General features: G+C 40.2%; 1 protein-coding gene across 2 annotated transcripts; it reads left to right on the top strand.

Moving 5' to 3' along the window:
* Positions 1-202: 202 nt before the first annotated feature.
* Positions 203-22,136, top strand: syk (spleen tyrosine kinase). Of its 2 annotated transcripts, XM_063889856.1 has the most exons (16): positions 203-221; positions 7,967-8,055; positions 8,740-8,801; positions 9,653-10,105; positions 10,794-10,954; positions 15,921-16,059; positions 16,210-16,291; positions 16,414-16,469; positions 17,302-17,367; positions 18,582-18,657; positions 18,761-18,917; positions 19,368-19,577; positions 19,843-20,032; positions 20,555-20,695; positions 20,816-20,928; positions 21,859-22,136. In XM_063889856.1, exons 4-16 carry the CDS (start codon positions 9,704-9,706, stop codon positions 21,929-21,931), a joined length of 1,866 nt encoding a protein of 621 aa, XP_063745926.1. In that variant the 5' UTR covers positions 203-221; positions 7,967-8,055; positions 8,740-8,801; positions 9,653-9,703; the 3' UTR covers positions 21,932-22,136. The 2 variants fall into 2 exon arrangements, with proteins under 2 accessions (XP_063745926.1, XP_063745927.1); XM_063889857.1 differs by lacking the exon at positions 203-221 and having other exon boundaries at positions 7,837-8,055; positions 8,740-8,854.
* The last annotated feature ends 4,140 nt before the right edge of the window (positions 22,137-26,276 follow it).

The raw sequence follows: 26,276 nt of genomic DNA, 5'->3' as shown, positions 1-26,276 counted from the left end.
ATATTTTATGCATATGAACAAAATAATAATTAAAGGGGACACTATCCAGGCTTCACTTTGATTGGTCGCATGAAAGATGCTCGTTGTTTACGGTTGTGAGCCAATAGGAAGTGAGCCAGGAATCCAGCAGCTCCGGGACGGAAGCGCAGATCCTGCAGAGATCCGATGGATGCTCACTCTCATCCTGGTTCCTGACAGGGGACTCACAATGGGCTGACAGGGTGAGTGCATGTCATCGCTTCATTTCTCCACAGCATGCAGACACTTCCATTCCTCCAGTCATACAGTATCATTTACTGAGCAGTGGGAAACAGCAGCAGGGGGGGCTGGCGATGCTTCAGCTCACATGGAAATAAAACGTAATGTAATGTAGAGGAAATAATGTGGTCTGCTTCCCTGAACACTAGCAGTATCCTCGTGCAGACATTTGTCGCAGAACATAGCGATATGTGCACGTGAAGCATCGGGATGCATTTAAAGGCGCAGGACACTGAATATGAGTAGTTATATATGTAGTCTATCAGTATAACTCATTTAGCAGATGCATTGAGTAGCTTCAGATGAGCTGTGGTCCAGTGCATAATAACTGAACTGATAACATGAACTGAAATGACATTTGAAATATTACGACACCACATCGAACATGGATTAAAAGCTGGAGAAATGTAGGAGACACCCCAATGATCTTATCACAGTAGTCATGTGCTTTAGTGGCTTATAGGTTACAGGGTGACCAAAGACATTCTGAATAACCACTAACTGGTTTCCTCTTCAGGCCCTTGGAGGGTCCGGGCTCCTGGCTGAGGCCCGTGTGTCCTCTGTAATCCCCTTATTTTTACAGTCAATGTCTGTAATCTAGTTTTTGCAGGGTGCATTTTTGGACAATAATGAAAAAAGTCCAAAAATGTTACCTGATTACTTTCCCTTTCTTTGGATTACCTTAATGGCAAATACATATCAATGACATGGCGTTACCCGAGGTCTATTATGTGTAGAAACCACATTATAATCTTTTACCGTAGATGTTGAAATCCCAATCAGACACTAGAGATATACCGCTGTTATTAAGTCACGATCACTGAATATTGTTGGACTTCCTGTGGGTCAGTGCATGGTTCAGATGAAAGCTGTAATTCCTGCCGTACTGGCCTTCTCTCACAGTGACCAATAAACTTTCTCTACAACAGATGGCAGTATACATTATCCCTGGAGATCAGTGGCTTCATTTTGTTATGTACCATGGAGAAATGAAACTGTAACACTGTTGGATCCTATTGCTTAAGATGTGTGTAACACTTGTTGTGTATACTTGCACTGCTCTATAACACGTCCACAAATTGATACTCATGACCTCTCCCTTTTATTTATTTCCCTCACTTGTATGTTTCCTCTTTCTTGCCATCACACTTCACTCGACATATTGACCTTAAGGTGTGGACCCAACTTCAATAGAGGAAGTGGGATTAACTGCTCCATTACTCAGAGAAACACATTTAGCAGTTTTAAATACACTTTTCAGAGAATTGCTGCTGATTTGTACTGAATGTACGGATCATTTTGCACACGCCAGATGACTTATATCAGAGGAGAAATGTCACATATAAAACACGAACGTGAAATCTGATCATGCTGTCTATTTCTCATTTAGATTGTTATGCCCATAACAGGCTTATGACACATCTGTATGTTTCTCTGCTGCACAGGTTGTAGTGACTTCTATGCTTTCACACGGTTGTGTTGTCAAGGAAATGAAAGCATTGGTGTGTCGGGGTGGGCTGTGACATTCATCCGACATTTTAAAAGGTGTTGATGACAGGTCACAGGACTGAACATCAGATAAGATAAGGTATAGGCGTATTGGGAAATAAAATACCTAAATACCTGTGTTCTGGTTTTTGCTCAAGAATTTGAAAGAACCAGACGAATAAATTGAAATATTTACTTATATATGCAAAACACATACGAAGAAAAGGTCAATCAACACAATTAAGTTTGAGTTAAGAGGAAAAAACTTACTTTGTTTTTGTATTTTTTAAAGAAAATAAAATACAAATAATTTCAGTAGAATAAAATAAGAATCATGTCTTTAAGGCACGCCATTTGGTCGACAGGTTTTAATAATAGAAAGCAGGAACTTGACAGAAAGAGAAGTGCAACCGTCGAACACACACTTACTGTCCCTTTGCTTTTCCTCGGCAGCTGTTCTGCTGCACTCGCTCAAGCAGAACAATAACAATAATAACAATAATTAGAACAGCTTTCATGCCAAATGCCCCAAAGTGCCATAAAAACAGTAAAACATGACCAGTGATGCAACGAAAATGACCCCAAATGAAAAGCCAAATTTAAAAGATAGGTCTTTAATTGACGTGCTCGCTTACAGCTATCAATAAATCACAAATAGGGATTTATTAATTAATGCAATCAAGTACACAACTGGGTAAACCATGCTTTGTGTACCCACTTATGTAATTTACCTATCCTACAATTGGCTTTCATCAGTTCAGCTAACCAACAATACTGTATGTTGTCCTATAATAAGGTGCAGAAATGCAAGGTTTTTGGGTCATTCTTAAAAATAATCATGTTTATGTTTCATTATTATCTGTATAAAATTAGATAAGAAATACTTTAGTAATCCCAAATTGGGAAATGATTTCGTTGCAGAAGTATTGCACATAATTAGAAATAAAAAACTTAAACAATACAAACATCTCTAAATAAGATAAAACCGAACTATAAAAGTGAAAATGTACTTTATTTTACATTGAGCTTTTCCATGATAACACTTGTAGTTATTTCGCCATAAGATTTGAGTTCTTCAACCAAAATGAATAAACAGGGAGGGCTCTCTGTCGGCCCTCCCTCTCAAATGAGTCTATTTTCGTGTCCCTTAAAATAAAACAGAATGAGTTAAATAACTAATGGTTGTGGGCGACTCCATACATCTGGACGGTAAACATTTTGAGTTGTCATAGCAGAATAAAAAACAGGAAGTGAACGCTCTGCATCAGTGAGGTGTGTCAGTGAACACTCACACGCACGCACGCACGCACGCACGCACACACACACACACACACACACACACACACACACACACACACACACACACACACACACACACACACACACACACACCGCCACAGCATGTTGTGTGTCCAAATGAAGACATGCCAGGTTAATAAATGTCAGACTGCAGATGGTGCAGAGATAACTTATACATATGTGTTAGCTGTAATTGACCTTTCAAGTGTATATTTGACCGATAATCTCTCTGCTTTTTATTTATGTTTTATTTTGTATTTTGAGATGTTGCTACATGCTGCTTTGACAGGGGAAAAAAAATCCCAAATTCGGATCAATAAGTCGATCTTATCTGATCTAATTAACCTAACCTTAACGCTAACATCCTATGATACAGTGTGATGGTAACACACACACACACACACACACACACACACACACACACACACACACACACACACACACACACACACACACACACACACACACACACACACACACACACACACTCCCAGGGACAGAGCGCTGCTTCACAGCTTTAGTTGAATTCCCTGTAAAATGATTTCTATTTAAACCATGATTATGATATTTATCTCATTTTGATTCATTAAAGGACATTTATATTGAAGGTTCTGTTGTGCCACAAGGTGGAGCCAAACTGAGCCGAGTTAGGGTCAATCAAATCCTCCTGAAATTCTTATTGTAAGGTTTGGAATATAAAAACGAAACCCTATAAAAGCCCATCCCTTCAATTTCTGCAGTCAAACAGTGGCGGTTCTGGACCGATTTTTCAGGGGGGGCCGTGCTATGGACAGTTGTTTTATGAAAGAGGTCAAAAGAGACAAAGACAGTGTTCAAGATTAGATCATTTTCACTTCAATGAGAAGTGATATCGCACAAAAAAACATGATATTTGTTTCTGTAACTCAGGTCAAAGTGTTATTCAATTACATTATTGGAAACAAAACACCTTCTTCTGAACTTCAGTAAAATAAAATCAAATATGACAAATACTAAATTCAAAGTGTAGAGCTGCTGATTTAAAAAGAGGTAGTGAGGAGCGGAACTGTGCAAGGTCTACTGAGGGTTGTGCAGGATTAAGAGTATTAAAAAACTATAATACAGAGCAGGCATCACAGGGGGACATTTTCCACCCCACACAGACCTGAACCAGCTCACCTCCATATATATATACATGTTGTTTGTATGGTGTGCATTAATGTAAAGCACAAGAACACTATCACTTTCACTGACATCTTTAGGGGGGCCACAGCGGGGGTCCAAGCTCAGTGATAAATTGCCCCCGAGAATCGCCATGTGTTTGAACTCCTGTATGTGATGCATCAAAGTCAGCGCATTTGAAACACTCGCATCGGTTGTAGTCGTTGGACGGTTCTAAATAGAAACACCTTTTATGATTTAAAAACAGAAGTTGAGATGCGCCGGCCCTGAAGACCACATGCGACTGGGGGCTAAGAGAACCTGTGAGGAAGTGACAGTTCACTTCCTTCAGTGTTAAAGACAGAACTGTACGGAGACCACAGAGCAGACATCACAGGGGGGACATTTTCCACCCCTCACAGACCTGAACCACCTCCAACACTACCTGTGTGTAGCTTCAAATGTCACTGTTGCACAAGCTCTTCCACACCAGGAGGGAACAGAGTTTCAGGCCATTTATACAGCTCTTTAAAACAGGTTGCACCCAAACACACACAGTCCTCACACACACATTGTACATTGTCCTCCACTACATGTATTTAAACCCTTTAGTTGCTAGGCAGATTAGGATGAATGATGGTAAATATAATCTCCCTTAAATCAGACTGTAGTTCACCTGCAGTAAATCCAGCAGCTACCCTGCAGTATACAAAGCCATTCAAAGTAGCTGCACCTTTACCAGCTCTGAGAACACTTTAATGATCAATCATTATAAAACATATCAGAGATATTATTCTGAAATGGACCAATCAGACAATGACTACTTTTACTGTCGCTACTTTAAGTACATTTAGAGGAGAGTACTTTCTACTTTCACTGGAGGAACATTTAGAATACTTTTACTGTGACAGAGTATTCCTACACTCTGGTACTTCTACTTTACTCAAGTACAAGACCTGAGTACTTCTACTTTACTCAAGTACAAGACCTGAGTACTTCTACTTTACTCAAGTACAAGACCTGAGTACTTCTACTTTACTCAAGTACAAGACCTGAGTACTTCTACTTTACTCAAGTACAAGATCTGAGTACTTCTACTTTACTCAAGTACAAGATCTGAGTACTTCTACTTTACTCAAGTACAAGACCTGAGTACTTCTACTTTTACTAAAGTACAAGATCTGAGTACTTCTACTTTACTCAAGTACAAGACCTGAGTACTTCTACTTTACTCAAGTACAAGATCTGAGTACTTCTACTTTACTCAAGTACAAGATCTGAGTACTTCTACTTTACTCAAGTACAAGATCTGAGTACTTCTACTTTACTCAAGAACAAGATCTGAGTACTTCTACTTTACTCAAGAACAAGATCTGAGTACTTCTACTTTTACTTCTATGAAATACTAAAAGAGAAAAACACAGTTAAACTCACTGAATAATGAAAGCATGTTTTTAAATATCGTTGCTGTTTTCCGTTTCTCTTTCACTGGTGCAGATCGCTGTAAAATTATTTCGATCATTTTTGTATTTTCTTTGTTTTTATTATTTGCTTCAAACGCAATTTTAGAGTTGAATGCTGTAAGTGTCTGACCAATACACGAGATCATGCAGAAACAACAGAAACACCCTCCTCACCTCCACCTCCCTGTCATACATTAATCACACTGAGCTATACATACATATATATTTACTGACACAACTATACATTCCTCTTTTGAGTGCTGCTGTTCATCTACTTTCTTCTATTGTATTATATTTGAGATGTGTCATGCTTTATTGTAATGGAAATAATAAATACACTTTTTTAAAAGACAGATCTAAGAAGAATAGTGCCACACAGTTTTACATTTCAATGATCTTGGCAGAGCTGTAAGAGGAGTGCATAGCAAATGTGTGATTCTCAAAGCACGTACATTTTAAAAATAGTTTCACAGTTACAGGTTCGTAAGAGAAGGCCGGCAAGAAAGTAAATATGTGAGACGAGGAGAGTGTGATCACAACAGTGGAGCGAGTACGTCTGTGAAATGTCACAGAGTTAAGGGAGAGCAGGATTTCAATTCGTCAAACTGCCCTCTGAAGTGACCACAGAAGGAAATGCCACTACTTTCTAAAACAAACGTTTCACTTCTCATTTGTCCTCACAAAGTAACACATCCACATTTCCTCGCTCCTGCTGGGCTTACAGGAGGTCCATTTCACCTTTGCATTCAAAAAACAGATTTTAAATTGGAAGCTCTTGGAGGAGTCTCATTGAAAGGGTATTATAAGACACAGTGCCAGTCAGCGTGAGGCGGTGAGTGCGTTTACTGTCAGTGTGCAGAGAGTGTGAAGCACACCAAAGCTTGCGGGCACTTCCTGATTGTGAAACATGTTCTGCTTACACACACACACACACACACACACACACACACACACACACACACACACACACACACACACACACACACACACACACACACACACACACACACGGCCTAAACTGAGCAGTCTGGAGAACAGATAGCTAGAATTCAGGACAAAAAAACCTATTTGTTATAAATTCATTGTTTCATTTAATTAACAGAAGTAGTGTGTGGCTAGTGTCATCATCAACAACAACAACAACAACAGCTGATGAGCCGCAGCAGCAACTGCAAAATGTCATAACTCATTGCACCATTTCACAGTGTTTGCTCAACCAGACAGATCTGTATCCCTCATAAACAAATGAGTGCATTTCACTTTATTTTAGAGGCAGATATTATGCTTTTTACCCCAGTACATGTGTGCAGATTGAACTACCCAACAGTTTGCACCTGAGTTCAAATAAACATGGCCGTAAAAAAGCTGCTTATTCATTATTCATAACAATAATAATCAGTACAATTATAAGCACCATTCTGCACGTTAAGTATTTTATTTATTTACTTAAACACTTAAATAAACCACATAGATTATGCAGTGATAAGTTATTTCTTTTATTTAATTACATTTTAAATAAGTGGCACTCTTATAATCCAGTCCTAAAGAAAGCTTGGACTACATTAGCATCATTTTAACGAATCAAATCAATTTAATTAATATTCAGTGATATTCATGCACTGAAAAACTGAAACGTTCATTTTAATTAAGGTCCACTAATTGTCATATGAGAATATTAAGTGAGTTGAAAGCAATAATATTAAGTTGAACCTAATATTTTTTATTTGAACTTAACATTATTGCTTTCAACTCACCTAATACAGTTCAGTGAAATCTGTTGACTACATTTAATTAAAGTCAACGTTTCCATTTCCCCCGTTATTTCATATTTACAGTTTCCCTGCATGGTAACACTGAATATTCTGTATTTCTCATACAGTATTTAGTTATAAAAAGCATAATAATCACATTACATCTAATATAATAGTTTAAATAAGAAACTAAATCAAACTCATGGTACCACACAGTTTTAACAGCCTCTTCCTGCAAAAATGTATCTCAATCCTCAAGATATTATTAGGTTTGACTCTTTTAAGGAAGTTTCTCCATTAATAAAACTACATCTTTATAGAAATATGATGAAACACATGTCTAAAAGGACTGAATTGAGACGCTGTCACTCGTGTCACTGCAGCTATCTCATCATTTCCTGCGTGCATCAGACTGGGGGTCAGTTTACAGATGAAAAAAAAAAGGAAGTCAAAGAAGTCGTTTAAATGAGGAAGCTCCAGAGCTCCTCATGCATCACAACGCAGACTGTAAAACATCTGCCGAGGGGTTGAGAGGTTTCTTTAATGCTCATTTGTGTCGTTAATCAGGATCTAGCTGAGGTTACGAGGCTCTGTTTGACCCGGGTTGTTCAGAGGACGGCAACGGAGGACATGCCAGGGAGCATCTCATGTGTACAGTAAGAAAAAAATTCACATTTACTTCTCTATCCGGTTAACCAGGGTTGGGAGGGTTACTTTAAATATCTATCCTTCTATAATAACTACATACATGTATTAGAAGTCTAATCAGTAACCTAATTTAGTAACATGATTACTGTCCGTTGCTTTTGGACTACCTCAATATAACATTCAAGGATAATTATTGAGTCTATTTTAGAAAACGAAAGACCTTAAACCTAAAATGAAACCTTTAAAAAATAAGATCCAAGATATTTATTGTCAAAAATGCTTAATCACAAACTATAGAAGAGGCCTTCAGGATAGTATAGTGTACAAATGCTGTTTTGTGTATTAAATTAACCAGATTAAAAGCAAAAACACTGTTGTGTTTAATAAAGCAGGTGTCTAATACGACATTTCAATATAGAATATTTAAAATAAAGAAATTAATTAAACTAAATAGACAGTTAAAGCCGTGCGTCTACCATTTATATACCTTCCTTTATTTAAAGTGTGTTGTAACATCGTTATCCTGCTACTAATGGACATTGATCTTTACAAGTGTGCCTTAAAATGTAAAACTAAGGGACCACTTGATCACGTCATCTGTTACTCCCCAAAAAGTTACCAGACCTTTAAGACCTCCAGAATACCGTGTTTTGCAAAACAAAACAGTTTGAACAGTTTCTTTCCTCCCACAGGATCTACGGTGTGATGACTCGGTGGCATGAAGTCAAACTCCTGAACAAAGACGATCCGGACCGTGAGTTTATTCCCACTGACACCGATCAACAGATCTTAAAGTTAGGCTCAAAGGTCATCAAGTTCCCGTCTGAACGCAAGCTCCATGTTCACTGTGCGGTGGAAGGAACACTGTGTGTGTGTGTGTGTGTGTGTGTGTGTGTGTGTGTGTGTGTGTGTGTGTGTGTGTGTGTGTGTGTGTGTGTGTGTGTGTGTGTGTTCAATTAAGCAATACTGAATTGCAAAAATACTCTCTTACATTTAAAATGTCTCTTGAGTTAAAGTAAGAAAGCATCGGCATCAAACACACGAGTTTAATAATAATTATAATAATTTACTGAACGACTACAATATAATTATTGATGCATTCATGTGTTCTTGGAGCTAATCTGAATGACTTTGTATATAGTTTAACTCATGTCTATGTTTCCTTATGAGTTCTATTTTGAGTCTGTAAAGCACCTGAAGCCGTCAGACAGATATAGGGGAGATGAAAGTAAAATACCGGCTTCCTACATGTAGTAGAAGTTGCTGAATTGGCATTAATTAGCATTATAGCCTATTTGGATAATAGTTTAGGAAATGGTTTGACAGATTTAGACAATTTCTGAGTGATTTAGTTTTTTGGGGTGGGGGGGGGGGGGTTTATGGAGGATTTTGAATACCTTTTTGACATTTTTAGGATCCAAAATCCCCCCAAAAAGAAAGCAGGTTATATATCACTTTACTGTAAATAAACTGTACACCATGACGTATTCTCTGGCACTTGAGCAATGAAGGGAAGGGTCGGATGAGTCATGCATGAACTGATCTGACTGATTACAAATGTGTTCCAGACTGACTTCATCTCGACTGTTTAATTGTTTTCTTTAGATTGAATTGCATCCTGCAGCTGAACTTCAATAGGGGACTCCAGAAGCCAATATGGCTGACGAAGTGAATTCCCTGCCCTTCTTCTATGGCAACATCACCAGGGAGGAGGCAGAGGACTACCTGCAGCAGGGGAGCTCCGTTAGCGGCTCCTACCTGCTGCGGCAGAGCAGGAACTACCTGGGGGGCTTCGCTCTGTCCGTGCTGCACTCCAGCCGCTGCTACCACTACACCATCGAAAGAGAACCCAACGAAACGTACGCCATCGCCGGAGGGAAGAGCCACCGGAGCCCCGTGGAGGTGATAGACTACCACTCCCAGGAGACGGACGGCCTGGTGTGTCTGCTGAAGAAACCCTGCAACAGACCTAAGAACATGCAGCCGAAGGTGGGGCCGTTCGAGGACCTGAAGGAAAAACTGATCCGGGAGTACGTGAAGCAGACGTGGAATCTGACGGTGAGTCCCAACTCTTTCCTGCGAGTAGAAGGAAGGGCAGTCAGAATATCTAAAGTAAAGATGGGTGTTTACAGTGTATAATTGGGAAGTTGTGATATTTTTCTACTGAAGTCACTGTGGTGAAGAGGCCAGAGCTTTGAAAAAAATAAAACCTTTGCTTTAACTCCAGTTCTGTTGACCACAATTCCTCACATTACCAAATAAAGTCAAATAAAACAATTTCATTTGACTTTGAAATGCTTTGTTGCCCTAATTTAAAGTCATACAATTAACTTCTAGCTCAATTTTCTATACGTCTTAGCACCTCCTGTCGGCCTGTGACAGAGGTGAGAGTAACACAGTTCATCAGTAAGTTACTTCACTAAGATTTTGAATGCAGGGCTTTTACTTCCAATAAAGTACTTTTAAAATGTTACTTTACTTAAGTACTCTGGCCTGTGATATACTTGGTTTTTACCTACTACCATAACACACTGTTTGTATACCTGTCTGCATACTCTTTGCAAAAGTAGAAGATTAAAAATGTATCCTACAGGAGGCAGAGTCATGTCTCACCACTTTAGATTTTGCACAGACGGTAAAAAATGAGGGGTTATTTTTTATATGATGTTATTTTTGACAGAAAAGGCTTGGACTGTATTATCTTATTCTTTTCCTTGTGTGTGTGTGTGTGTGTCTGTGTGTGCAGGGATCAGCTCTGGAGCAGGCTATCATCAGCCAGAGGCCTCAGCTGGAGAAGCTCATCTCCACCACGGCACACGAGAACATGCCGTGGTTCCACGGGTCGATCACACGAGAAGACTCGGAGCCCCGGCTGCAGAGCGGCATCAGGACAAATGGAAAGTTCCTGTGAGTATTTAACACCTTGTGTGTGTGTGTGTGTGTGTGTGTGTGTGTGTGTGTGTGTGTGTGTGTGTGTGTGTGTGTGTGTGTGTGTGTGTGTGTGTGTGTGTGTGTGTGTGTGTGTGTGTGTGTGTGTGTGTTTCTTCACCACTGTCTCATCTGCCGAACACTTGCTTTGTTCAATTAACAAAAGACCAATTTAAACATTTATTCTCTGTGTGTGTGTGTGTGTGTGTGTGTGTGTGTGTGTGTGTGTGTGTGTGTGTGTGTGTGTGTGTGTGTGTGTGTGTGTGTGTGCATTGCTTTGGATCGTGTTTAGAGTAAATGGCTGGATATAAATTGAGTTAAATAGAGTGGTGGTGCAGGAATGAGTCCTAAAACCCGGGAAATGAGTTAGCATTTAACCACTTCTGATCCTCAAAGTCAATGTTTTTTTTGGTTGTGATTGTGGTGAGAAGTCGGAAATAAGGTCTGTGTTTAATACAATCTACAACATAAAATACTTCAGTAAATACCCCTGCCATGAATGTCCAAATGATCTAAAAACAGAGGTTGCTAACAAGGAGCTAATTGAGACAAGTCATCACGCCCAACATTAGCCGCCTTTAGCTTAGCGGTGGTGATGAGAGAAACCTAATATTCCAGTGGAAGAGTCCCATTACTCTATGTCCAGGTAGCCCTTAATTTGACCTTCTGGGTCGGCCTACAATGCATCATAGAAACAGCAATTGTTTACAAGTGTCTTAATGAGACTACGAAACGTCATCGTGCCCAACGTTAGCCGCCTTTAGCTTAGCGGTGGTGCTGCGCTACAAAGCATTTTTGATGTAGTTTGTCTATAGCCTAATGTTAGCTTTTTACTTCTGCCAATTCAATTTATAATACATAAATACTTTGTGACAAGGGAGCCCTTAATTTTCCAACTTCTGGATCGGCTTACAATGTGCCATAGAAACAGAGGTTGCTAACAAGGCTAAATGAGACGAAACGTCATCGTGCCAAACATTAGCCGCCTTTAGCTTAGCGGTGGTGACGCGTGTGAACCATGTGACCGTGATATTTTAGGCTTAAAAAGACACATAGAGATGTTAATAAATGGAGATACCGTTATCAAAAACACTACATCATGGTCTGGAAATCATACATGCACAACCTTCTTAGCTATCAAGTTCACAAAGATGGAAACAGGACATGGATTTTGACTTCATGGATGAGTAGAAGTCTTTTTGTTGTGGCTTATCCATCAAATATTCCCTTAGAGCAGCTGCTGGTCAGCAGGAATGAGACAAAGCTGCATGGGTCGTCACTTAACATTAACTAGAATGTTATTCTGGACTGCTTTGTAGTGGGAAAAAATCTGATATTTCCTTTAACTGACATCAGATATTTTATCTTTATTGCATTATCGTATCCCTTTAATGATTGACGATAGTGACTGATTGAAGTCCAACGGTAACAACACACTGAGAGATGCACCTCTTTCTTACAGTGCTGTTTCAAAAGTTTAATTTGTGATAGAAATTATGCAAATAAGATGTCCTACAATTACAGCAGTACAATTATTATTTAAAGTCTATTTAAGTCAGTAAAACAGGTGTTTTTGTGTCTGAACAAAGCGATTGCATTTAGCAGCTTACGGTTCCGCTCATGAAAGGCAGTGCTCTGGTATAAGGAACACACACACACACACACACACACACACACACACACACACACACACACACACACACACACACACACACACACACACACACACACACACACACACACACACACGCTCTGTGGTTTCCGCTCTGACAGTTTGCAAAGGACTTCCTGAAGTAGCCAGAGAAGCGGGGCGAGATGTGACTCTGTCCCTTTTCTCACAAAGACAGAAATAAACGCGTTTCCTCTGAAATGGTTTTATAGATTCATTTTTATAACCATGGATACACTATTGTAGTCCAGGGTTTAGGCGAGTCACCGACAACAGCCAACACAAACATTGTTGTGCCAGAATTACAACAGAAGTTATTAATAATGGCCATTTATTTAAGTTCCTGTTCTCTAATATAACACAGCGACACCCATCAGCCAACACGGTGCAGATACACTGAGGGGGGTGAATACTATTCAGATGTTCCCCCTGCTGGCAAACATCCAAAGTGAAGACATTAAAACATAAGATCTTTACAAAGAAGTTCAACAAACAATGGGATCTAAAAACAAAACAAGGGATCTAAAGGGATCCAAAACAACAAACAAGGATCCAAAAAAAACAAAGAGATCTTAAAACAACAACAACAAAGGATCTAAAGACAAACAAACAAAGGGATCTAAAACAACAAACAAAGGGATCTAAACACACAACAAAGAACAAAGCGGATCCAAACCCAACAAACAAAGGATCTACACACACAAACAAATGGAATCCAAAACAACAACAAGGGATCTAAAACAACAAACAAAGGGATCTAAAAGGATCTAAACAATAAACAAAGTCTAAAAGGGATCAACCACTAGATCTAAACAATAACAAGGGATCTAAAAGGATCTAAAAACAACAAACAAAGGATCTAAAACCACAAACAAAGGGATCTAAAAGGGATCTAAACAACAAACAAAGGGATCAAACAACAAACAAAGGATCTAAAACAACAAACAAAGGGATCTAAACAAAAACAAAGGGATCTAAAACAACAAACAAAGGGATCTAAAACAACAAACAAAGGATCTAAAACAACAACAAACAAAAGGATCTAAAAAAACAAACAAAGGGATCTCAACAAAAAGGGATCTAAAACAACAAACAAAGGATCTAAAACAACAAACAAAGGGATCTAAAACAACAAGACAAAGGATCTAAAACAACAAACAAAGGGATCTAACAACAACAAACAAAGGGATCTAAAACAACAAACAAAGGGATCTAAACCACAAACAAACAAAGGGATCTAAACAAAACAAGGGATCTAAAACAACAAACAAAGGGATCTAAAACACAAACAAACAACAGAACGATCTAAAACAACAAACAAAGGGATCTAACACAACAAAACAAACGATCTAAACAACAAACAAAGGGATCTAAACAACAAACAAAGAGATCTCAAAACAACAAACAAAGAGATCTAAAACAACAAACAAAGGGATCTAAAAATCAAAACAAAACACCAAAGAGTCTAAAACAACAAACACAGATGTATCTAAAACAACAAACACAGAATTATTAAAAAAAACAAAATGATCTAACCCAAACAAAGGATCTAAAAGATCAACACAACAAACAAAGGGATCTAAAACAACAAACAAAGAGATCTAAAACAACAAACAAAGGGATCTAAAAGGGATCTAAAACAACAAACAAAGAGATCTAAAACAACAAACAAAGGGATCTAAAAGGGATCTAAAACAACAAACAAAGGGATCTAACACAACAAACAAAGGGATCTAAAACAACAAACAAAGGGATCTAAAACCACAAACAAAGGGATCTAAAAGGGATCTAAAACAACAAACAAAGGGATCTAAAACAACAAACAAAGAGATCTAAAACAACAAACAAAGGGATCTAACACAACAAACAAAGGGATCTAACACAACAAACAAAGGGATCTAAAACAACAAACAAAGAGATCTAAAACAACAAACAAAGAGATCTAAAACAACAAACAAAGGGATCTAAAAGGGATCTAAAACAACAAACAAAGAGATCTAAAACAACAAACACAGAGATCTAAAACAACAAACAAAGAGATCTAAAACAACAAACAAAGGGATCTAAAAGGGATCTAAAACAACAAACAAAGAGATCTAAAACAACAAACACAGAGATCTAAAACAACAAACAAAGAGATCTAACACAACAAACAAAGGGATCTAAAAGGGATCTAACACAACAAACAAAGGGATCTAAAACAACACACTTAAATGAGACCAAGCCTTCAAATGCAGCTTCACAACATTTACATTTAAAACGTCCATTTATCTGTTTGCATTACGTTTGAAAGTCCAAATGCATGTATATTAATTTAAAAGGTAAAAAGCTGCTTAAAAATCTGATTAATCCCGAACAAAAGTTAAAGCATCAAAATGTGGTTAAATCTTTCAGTACAAAGTCTGAGAGCATGAACTATGATTAGCATTGATGAGCAGGCGTAGTGAAGTCCATACAATCTGTGGAATGGACTTCCTGTACGGTCTGGTATTGATATTATCCTGATGTGTTTGTGCGGATTTAATTAAATGAATCTGTTAAATAGTATTCACTGTCATCTCTGAGGCTGGATGTTAGCAAGACACAGGATTACTTTATCAGGATAGAAGCTAACTGTGTTTCCGTACAGTTAAAGATGTAAGCATTTTTCCTTCTGATTTTCTTTTGAAACTTCTGATTTTCATTTTCCAAATTTCGACTTTTTTGAATTTTCGATTATCTCTTTGAAATGATATCAATTTTCCTAAAAAATCAGACTTTTTTTCACATTTCAGAATTTTTTTCTCAATGTCGACTTTTCAAAATGTCCCACATGTGGCCCTAATCCTCTTCTTTTAAAAATGTGCACTTTTTTGTCTCCCGATTTTTTTTCATTTTGATGTCTTTTCAAAAGTCCGTCTTCTTTTATTCCAAATTTTGACTTTTCATAAAGTTCTGACTTTTCAAAATCTCACTTTTATCCAAAAATGTCCTAAAAAATCTTCTTCAAAACGTTTTTGGGGATATTTTGATTTTTTGGCAAATTATTGACAATGTTTTTCTCACAATTCTCACTTTTGTCCCCAAAATCACTTTGTTTTGTCAAGATTTCTGATTATTTCTTCAAAATCCTGCCGTTTTCCCTAAAAAATCTCACATTTGTACCCCAAAATTCGGATTTGATCTCTGCTTTTTCAAACTGTAGTTTGTGCTCATTTGTTTCATTGTTAGGCTACTGAAGTTTAGAGACATGCAACATTATCTGCTTCTTTAATTCGTGTTCCTCTTCCTGTGCAGGATCCGGCAGAGGGATTCGAATGGATCCTATGCGCTGTGTTTACTGCACGAAGGACAAGTCATGCATTACCGCATCGACCGGGACAGGACGGGCAAGCTCTCCATCCCAGACGGCAAGAAGTTTGACACCCTGTGGCAGGTACACAAGGATTTTCAGACTTCCACGCATTTCCATGTGGATGTCACAATACTGTCACTGCTGTAAAATGAGCATTTTGGGTTCGGAATAATGTTCCTCTAGCCATTGTGATGAGTGTCTGCTGTGTGCACTTCTCTCTCCTCTCCACAGCTGGTGGAGCACTACTCGTACAAACCAGACGGCCTGCTGCGAGTGTTGACAGAGCCCTGTCCACGACCTGACGGAGACATTGGTAAAAACACTCAACAACTAAATCACAACACGTCTGCAGAAAGTATAGAAGTGCACATGTATTCGTGCTGACAACTGAAAGTGCAGGGAGAAATATTTCATAAGATTTATATTTGCCATCAGGGATGATCGGACGACCACCACTCCCCCGCGACCATCCTCGGTCCCCTTTTGACTTTGTAAGTGTGTGTGTGTGTGTGTGTGTGTGTGTGTGTGTGTGTGTGTGTGTGTGTGTGTGTGTGTGTGTGTGTGTGTGTGTGTCATTAATGCATTTGCATATATGGTCCTGTGCCTACAGTATGCCTATAGATCATGAAGTAAGGTCCATTCAGGGACTTGATCTGATCACATTGTGTCGACTTTAAAAAACGTCCGACTCTTTTTTTAGAATTCTCGCTTCTTTTTCAAAATGTTAACTTTTTAGATAAAATGACAACTTGTTTCAAAGTTCTGAGTGGATCAGATGTTACTCTCCTCTGTCAGCTGTTCTGTTCTGTAGGCTAATACTTTAAGTGTGATTCCTTACGCCTACTACCTCAATCTGCTTTATGAGAACTGATTTTTTTTACATGTGGCGACACGTCATCGTCTTTAAAAAATGTGCACTTTTTTTTCATTTTGATTTTCTTTTCAAAATCTGACTTGTATTTCCCACTTTTCCCCCAAAATGTGCACTTTCCTCAATTGTTGACTGGTTTTTTGTTGACCTTATTCCTAAAAACAATCTCATTTTTTCATAATTCTAACATTTATCCCCCGATTATTTTTTCTTTAAGAAATTTAGATTTTACAATCCTCACTTTTTTCCCCTCAAAGTTTCCCTTATTCCCAAATAATCAAAATTTCGATTTTCTGCCTATTTCTTCAAAATCCTCACGTTGTCTTGTCTTGATCACATTGTGTCTGAAGTGGGTCTAAAATATGTATTTGGTGGTTCTTCAGTGTTTTCTGAGAATAACATTTCAACATGTTATCATAATGACGTCATCCCTCTGACGCTTCTGTTTCCAGCAAAATGCAGCGAGTGGAATTCTCTCGAAAATCAAAGCTGTTCCCATCCCTGGTATCATTAAAAAGGTGCGCTAACACTCCTCACACACACACACACACACACACACACACACACACACACACACACACACACACACACACACACACACACACACACACACACACACACACACAGACAGACAGACACACACACACACACACACACACACACACACACACACACACACACACACACACACACACACACACACACACACACACACACACACACACACACTCACCCCTTCTGGCCACAGCAGCCTCCCACTACTCTGTTGATTTTTAGAGGATGGAACTTGAAGTGGTAAATTGCTAATAGTAGAGTTTATTGATCCTAGGAATTCTTCTCTACCGCCACCCGCAGGTCAACATCTTCTCCTATCCAGTGAAACAGCTATTGTTTTTAAGATAATAACATGGCATAGTAGTTTAGCTTTTATGTTTGCACCTAAAACCCTGTAAAGTAAAAGTACATTGGACATTTGGCAGATTCGATCTAAAGCAACTAAAGCCCAACATGAGGCCGTCTTTTCTTACTTTGGAGCAATAGGAATGAAATAAGATACTAGAAACCTAAATGTATATATGCACAAGTAGTAGGTTTTCTATGAAGAGTAGAAGAATAAAACATTTAAGGTGTGCAATTGAACTTATAGGCGCTGGCATTTAAACAAAACCCCAGTAAAACCAAATGTCCATCACCTCATTCACCTAACTCAAGTTGAATGAGGAAGTAGACAGAAATAGCAGTCTGTTTTTTTTTGTCAGCTTATCTTCTAGATGAAAGGGATGAGTCGTGATGAAGTCATGCTTAGCTCTTCCTCTGAAGTCTCTTTATATTTGAAGTTATATGGTGGAGAGAGGATTAACCTCCAGCTCCAATCCTTCCCCGCTTGTTGGTAGCTTCTTGAAAACCAGACTCTGCTCATCCAGCCTCATCAGCACCCTGTCGCCTTTCCTCGACCCATGAAATGCAGACTAATTTCCCCTCTGCAGCCCCAGCACGGCCCTCAAATGGAGCTGCTCCTCATTGCAGGGGGAAAGAGTGACATTTAACTCACTCATGTTGTATGTCACTTCAAGTTATGAATGAATGAGACCCTGAAAATGAAACTTCATATTCTAATGTTTGGAAGAGTGCCTCCCCCTATACATGCATAGTCTATCACTCATCAGATGGCAGATTGTGTCCCAGCAGTATGTGCCTCATGTGTTCTCAAACATGGTCTCCTCTCTGTCAGTGGGGACCTCGACAAAGCCCATCAGATCTCAACCCGTATGAGACCAGCGCGCCGGTTTTCCCAGAAGCCGGCAAAGGTAAGCCAATTCAAAATATAGACTTGTTAGCACGAGGCCCCAGAAGCTTGTTTTGGAAGGCAATAGGTAAGAACTTCTCTCACCTGACCATTTTGTCCTTCAGAGGCCATGCCGATGGACACAGACGTGTACGGGCCGTACGCAGACCCAGACGAGCTGAGGAATTCCACAGTGGATCGAAACCATCTCTACCTGGAGGATGGAGAGCTGGGCTCCGGGAACTTTGGCACAGTCATAAAGGGCATCTACGTGATGAGGAAGTATGCTAAAGCACACAACGCTACACTTACAATAAATATACAATGACATCAATCAAATGATGTGATGTTAGATACATACCTTATTGAACCCAAATATGTTAAGAGGCATTACACATCATCAACATGTTCATTGAGACTTGTTTTGCTTGTTGTCATTACCCGTTCTTCCCTTAACACTGACTTTAAATGGATCCTGCAGTGGAGGGTTGAATAATAAATACAGTAACTATGATATTTATATCAAGTTCAAAGTAAACTTATCTGGATTCGAACTAAAAATGTTATGTTGTGATCTGGTTTCTCTTCCTGTTGCCTCTATCACTGCCTTAATACACTCCTTTGTAAAGTCTACCCTTTTTCTAATTGTAAACAGAGATATTTAGGATGAATAAAAAGCATAATTTAAATCTGAACTGACAGAAAATGCTCCTGTCCCTCCCTGTGTGTCAGGACCAAGAAGCCAGTGGCAGTGAAGATCCTGAAGAACGACGACAACAACCAGTCGATGCACGAGGAGATGCTGCGGGAAGCCAACGTCATGCAGCAGCTCGATAACCCCTACATCGTCCGGATGATCGGCATCTGTGATGCGGAGAGCCTCATGCTGGTCATGGAGCTCGCCGAGCTGGGACCGCTCAACAAGTTCCTGCAGAAACACAAGTACGTACTCCCAGTGGATCCTGACCATCCAACGGAACATTGGTATAACTTACAGTCATGCTAGGGACATAGTGATGTGAACTTGTTGAGTTGTACTGCAGTATGTTTTAGTTCCTATTTGCAAAAGCACATTAGCGAAGATGCTAACTACATTGCTAATCAAGTCATAACAAGCACTTTTAATAACGCTTTCATCCCCAAGTTTAATGTTGTGTGGAGTATTTAAGGCTGTCAGCTTTATAACGAAACTGTGAATCGCTCGTAGGCAGACCACCATTAAGAACATCACGGAGCTGGTGCACCAGGTGGCCATGGGGATGAAGTACCTGGAGGAGCACAACTTCGTGCACAGGGACCTCGCCGCCCGCAACGTGCTGCTGGTCACGCATCACTACGCCAAGATCAGCGACTTCGGCCTCTCCAAAGCTGTCGGCGAGGACCAGAACTACTATAAGGTAACAGGGGGGGTTTAGAGGATCTGTTTTACATCAAGCATGAAGTCGATCCGGGTCATTGGATGCTTATCCCATGGTTAATCATATCCTTTTTACCGTTGCAAAATGTGGGGCAATATTGCTACTATTGAACTGTGACTCAGCTTTTGTTTTTCCGTTGCACAAGTTCAACATTGTAAGCTGTGTTAGGAAGAATAGAATTGCAAATATGTGTCACAATAACCAGGATCTGAAAATGATACACTGTCATCGCTTTATCACATGAGACCGTGTGATAAAGCGATGCGTTGTTGCCACGGAGCTGCTCTAAAAGGGCAATATATTTCCCCTTCTAGTGCAGGTCATACTCTAATGTATGCAAACACAACAAATCATGCAATATTGAAAAGATCCTTTCTGCTTTATTGTGTTGCTGACTATCATTACCCAGCATGCAATCATCGTCACATCACAAACATGAAATGTGAGGCTGCAAAATGACCAGTAACTCACTGATGTGTTGTGCGTCTCCTCCTCCCTCAGGCCAAAGGACATGGCAAGTGGCCGGTGAAGTGGTATGCTCCCGAGTGCATCAACTACTTAAAATTCTCTTCCAAAAGCGATGTGTGGAGCTTCGGGGTGCTCATGTGGGAGGCCTTCTCCTACGGCCACAAACCATACAAGGTATGAAACCACACGAGGCCACCGGAGCCATCACGACACGCTGCGTGAGATTGTGTTGCATTATTCCAATTTGAGATCAATGAAGTATATCTGTCCCCCAATAATCTCCACTGTTTTTAGGGAATGAAAGGAAACGAGGTGATGCAGATGATTAATAACGGGGATCGGATGGACGCCCCGGTGAACTGTCCGATAGAGGTATACGACCTCATGAGGACCTGCTGGACGTACAAGTAAGAGCCAGTGATGACACAGCAATAACCTCCAATGTGTTGCATTTTACTTTACATATCAGGACAATAAAGGCTTGATCACGCAGCGTTTGCTCACTGGGAGAAGTGCTGCTCCAAAATCAAGTAGAAGAATGATATAAAACAAGGTGTTTTCACTTGACAGAAGACATGCTCTGTTAGATTTGGGATATTTAGATAAATTAGATCTTGAAATTAGCTGCAAAAACTATTTTACCCGAGTCAGGAAGATACAAAGTAATCCAGAAATGCTTAAAAGTTTTCTATTTTCTGGGATTTTCCAGTAAAAATGTGTTTTCTAAAATCAAGTAAGATGCATTTCAGCCAAACAACATGATCCATCTTTTACAAATACCACAGCAGCTTAAAAATAAACGTGTTCCATCTGAGATACAACTCAAAATAAGACGCTTTTAAGAGTCTTTGACTGAAGAAACATACCTAAGAAGTGTAAAAACAAGAGCCTAAATCTCACTGAATTGTGACGTCTTAAAGGCCACCTCTTATGCAAAATCCACTCCTTCATGTCCTTTATGTGCTAACCATTAGCCAATAACCAACCAAGGTAAGCCCCGCCCACTTTGTCACCTGGATCTCCTCCTAGAGCACCAGTGTGTTTCTTTAAACCAATCAGCTCTCAGAGGGGGCGTGGCCAGCAGCAGCTCATTAGCATTTAAAGCTACAGACACAGAATCAGCACTTTTGGAACAGGGCTGAAACAGAGGGGATTATGGGGTGATCTGTTTGGTGTTTCAGCCAATCAGAGAGAGGTTCTGTATATATCTGAGACCTGTAAAGGAGGATAATAGGTGACCTTTAAGATTGGACACATATACCTGGCAAGAGTTCCAGTTTTCACGGTGTTAGAAGGCTCATTTTTTAACAACTACTTCCTGTTGTCGTGTGTTTCAGGGCAGACGAGCGGCCTGGATTTAGCGTCGTCGAGCCAAGACTACGAGACTTTTATTACGATATTGCACAGTGATTCTTCCCGCGGTGCAAAGCATCGGTTGATGAGGAAGAACAGTATTTAATCACGATCATGACGACTGGAGATATATGAAGTATAAACGCTGTCTGTAAGATATTGACCTGAGGAATATCATTATGCAAATCACATTTATTTTATTACTTGTGTTCCCTCCTGAATGCAAACGATATGGAAGTTGTAATAAACATATGCAAGTCTCTCTGATGTATGAACGTTAATGTCACAGCTAACACATAACTTTTTGTTTGTATTTTGTCAGTGAATGTCGTTGATTTCCTGAATGAAAGTCTGATGTTCTCACTTATTAATGAGTCCATGAATGCCTGTCAGTATTTTACAATATACGATGAACGGTAGCATCCAGGAAATCGATCTGTTGGTAATAACAAAGCACGTAACGGTAGATTTTCACCAAAAAAAAGACCGTGTTTGTCCAGAAACATCAGCTCATAACATGGATTAAAGGAAAGTTCCTGATATATTTAAGTTCAGAGCAACCGTATGAATCCCAGGATGGATCCGGGTCACATCTACCAACAACCAGAACATCTTGGAGACAAAATCATAAACAGATTCCAAATAAAAAGAAGAACTGGGATGATGAAAAGTCACATTTTTCAAATCCATGGAGGTTACGTTACAGATCACTCAGAGGATAAAACACATACACACACAAAAGCAGGATGATGACAGGAGTACCAAAACAAGAGGTCAAGTAGCTTCAACAAACCTGGGAAAACAAAACCAGGACCACGGGGTACAGGAGCCCAGGGAATCCAACGACTATAAAGACACAAGACTGATCACAGGACAACACACCGCTGGAGGGGGCAGGCAGAAACACAACAGGTGAACACAGTCAGACCAGCACTGGGCAACTAAGGACAGGAAGCAGAACCAGACAAGACACAAAGAGGCTATTCCAAAATGCTAATTGTTAAACGCATACAGATTAGAAAACATAAACGTCTGTAGAAGATGTTAGTTCTGCACTAAAAGCCATCAATTTAGTATTATATAAAACACCTTCTGTCCCAGAGAGCTGCAGCAGGATATGAAAAGGACTCATCTCTTAGATCTTAACCTAATTCTGTTATTTGAGATGCTTCTTTAAGGACAAATTATGGCTTTAAAAACAAAGATCGTTGAGCATTATTTCCTCAAATGGATATACAACAGTTTCAGGGCGTACTTTTGGTGCGGTGGTTGGTTTATAAGGTGAGTCTATGCACGCGTTTACAGTAGCAACATTTAAAATGTGCCACAATTAAATGTGCATGCTCCAGGTTTAGGCCTGCAGTAAGTGCCTGGCCTACATCCCAGATATTTCCCTGACATACTGGGGGCTGCATTTTTCTCTAAAAACATGAGAAAGATCTATGTGGTTCAGACTTACACAGGGTGAGCAAACTGGTGAAGATACAGTACATAATGGCCCTAAAAGAGATTGTATACATATTTCCTGCATTTGTACATCAACTCTTGGATTAAGTCAAGAAAACATCGTCATTCTGTCAATAACTAATCAGAAGTTTGGGTTTGGTGACAGTTTAGAGAGCGTTAGACTGAAGATCTAAAGGTCCCTGGTTCGATCCCGGGTTTCGGCACACGTGTGTCTTTGTCCAGCAGTGGCTCAGTCAGTAGGGGCTTGGACTGGGAACCGTAGGGTCGCCGGTTCAAGTCCCCGAACAGACTTGAAATATGGAAAGTGGACTGCTACTTGGAGAGGTCCCAGTTCACCTCCTAGGCCCTGCTGTGGTGCCCTTGAGCAAGGCACCGGACACCTCCAATCCCCCCTCCCAATTGCTCCCCGGGCGCTGCACAATAGCTGCCCACTGCTCCTAGTACTAGGATGGGTTAAATGCAGAGGACCAATTTCACTGTGTGAAGTAGGGTTTCATCCTCCGATTCTATCTTGAGTAGGATTTTGTTGCTCAGCTTTTAAGATGGGGTATGATTTCCAGTCTGAGATCCGAGCTTAATGTGAATAATTAATTCCACTTTTAGAAAATAAAGACCATAAATTCATTTGGATGGTTTTTCTGTTGATGAGTTGTGGAACCCTGCAGGTGGCAGCAGTCTCTTTTAAACTTTGCTCGAGTGCTTTGAGAGCCATGGCCTTAACTCTCAGCTGGACTGAAGAAACCAAGAACATGTCCGACGCTCTTTCAAAATAAAGGTTAAGTTTAGTATCAGGAATTTGGTATTATATAAGAAAGTGTTGATGTGAGCAGGCAGATTTGAACTTATCCTATGATCAAAAGAAACCTTTGTGTAGAAGGTATTTTAAAAGCCAGTGATATAAGCATCGCTGTGTGAGTTCTGACAAAACCCATTAAAGCTATTTAGTTGCCATTACATGCTTTAAAGAAAAGATGTAATAACTGGGAGCAAGTTTGGGGTTGCACGCTTGCGAATCACCTTTTGTTGTTCACTATGGAAGTACTTTTACTTATGCATTATTAAAAACAGTGAGGAAAAACGCTGACTTATTTTGACCAGCAACCGTTCAAATGCAGCATCTTTTCTGCCCCATACAAACAAAGGTCCAATTTAGGTAAGACGTTTTACTTAATGTCACTTCCCTCTAGTGGCGGCTGTGGCTCAGGCGGTCCACCGATAGGAAGGTCGGCGCTTCAATCCCCAAGTCGTGAGGTCAAGTGTCCTCGTTCAAGATACTGAACTCCAAACTGCTCCTGATGGAAGAGAGAAGAGTGTCTGTGTGCGTGGGAATGTGTGTGTGTGTGTGTGTGTGTGGGGGGTGGGTGGGTGAATTAAACTTCCTCAGAAGTAAACATACATGTTGATACGACATACTGTACTTGACTGGGATTTCCCCCTCCAGGCCAAACGATAGGCCTCTATAACAGATCGTCACATTAGGCAGGTGTTTTATAATACATGAAATGAATGCAGGCTCACTGTCATGTCTTACTGTGGCGTCAGGTCACTGGATGAGAGGCGTGTCCCTGTTCCTGAGAATAATACACATGCTTTACTGCCACAACAACATGCATGCTGCAAAATACACAATGTATAGCGTTTGGGATCGGCTTCAGTGGTATTTTCGATCCAAAACAACCCGTTGAGAAATGCGTCTGTGCACGTCCCAGACTGGGCTGACCTGCGGTGACAGAAACGGTTCCTTAAGAAAAAAAGAAAAACCTAACAGACAAACTAAATTCTGTGTTACAGTTACACCTCGGACGTTTCCCATGAGAAGCGGCTGGGGCACTGGCCTCCAGTATTGGGGAACCGGTCTTTCTTTACGCAACCCTGACTTGTGGTGGGATTCCCCCCGGCTTAGTGCTGGGACATCTGCCGGAAGGAGGCCAGCCACAGTGCTGATGTGCAGCCTGATGTCAGGTTGTGTGCAGCAGCAACATGAAGCCACAGGGGCCCGCCTACACGCAACCGCCGGCCAGGGCCTCAACAGTCTGCTCACACACACACACACACACACACACACACACACACACACACACACACACACACACACACACACACACACACACACACACACACACACACACACACACACACACACACACACACACACACACACACACACACACACACACACACACACACACACACACACACCTGCTTTACTATATTATATATCATAACCCAGATCTGCCATCAGACCTGCAGCCCGAGAGAAGATGCTTTATTCTCCTGAACACAGAAGCCTCAGTGATGACCCTCACAGGATCCTTACACACACACACACACACACACACACACAAAACTGACTGTGAACCGCAGTATTTGTAAAGGTGGAGGCCATCTCTGTTACTTACATATATGCAAACATGCTGAATACACAAGGACACACAGGACTGTGTGTAAACACTACAGAGTGGGGAGAGAAGGGATCAATAAAGTATATCTTCTTTTTCTCAAAATTCTTACTTGTCTTAAAAAATATTTCGGGCCCACACCTAGGTTCCCAATGATGGAAGGACCACTCGGTACTTTGAAACCAAATGAAATCTTTATTCCGGAACAGTACTTTAACAACTTTAACAATGGGACGGATAGTGGCTCTCGTCCTGCGTGCGAGGGGAAACCGCCCCCCCCCCCCGTCTACTGCAAAGAGCCCATGGTTACGACCATGATTTTAATCAGTCCCTCATTACATGATTCTGATCAGCTGTCTGGCCTCCTAACCACACCCCGCTGCCACTCTCAAAATTCTGACTTTTTTTCTTCAAAACAGTTTTTCTTGCAAAAGTAGTACAAACATTTTGGGTGGGATCTCTGAATAAGGAATACAGTATATACTGAGACATTCCAAGTCAGAATCACTTTGTCAGATGTAAATGTAAATAAATGT

The sequence above is a fragment of the Eleginops maclovinus genome, chromosome 8, assembly GCF_036324505.1.
Source record: "Eleginops maclovinus isolate JMC-PN-2008 ecotype Puerto Natales chromosome 8, JC_Emac_rtc_rv5, whole genome shotgun sequence".
In the NCBI taxonomy this organism is placed as follows: domain Eukaryota; kingdom Metazoa; phylum Chordata; class Actinopteri; order Perciformes; family Eleginopidae; genus Eleginops; species Eleginops maclovinus.
Note: the sequence above shows the minus strand (reverse complement) of the source record. Positions and strands in the feature narration are given on the sequence as shown.

Bases quoted from the DNA above. Each gene is read 5' to 3' on its own strand.
- syk (XM_063889856.1), top strand. From the start codon at position 9,704: ATGGCTGACGAAGTGAATTCCCTGCCCTTCTTCTATGGCAACATCACC. The intron at 16,470-17,301 runs GTAAGTGTGTGT...TTCTGTTTCCAG, and splicing joins CTCGGTCCCCTTTTGACTTT to CAAAATGCAGCGAGTGGAAT. The intron at 19,578-19,842 runs GTACGTACTCCC...AATCGCTCGTAG, and splicing joins AAGTTCCTGCAGAAACACAA to GCAGACCACCATTAAGAACA.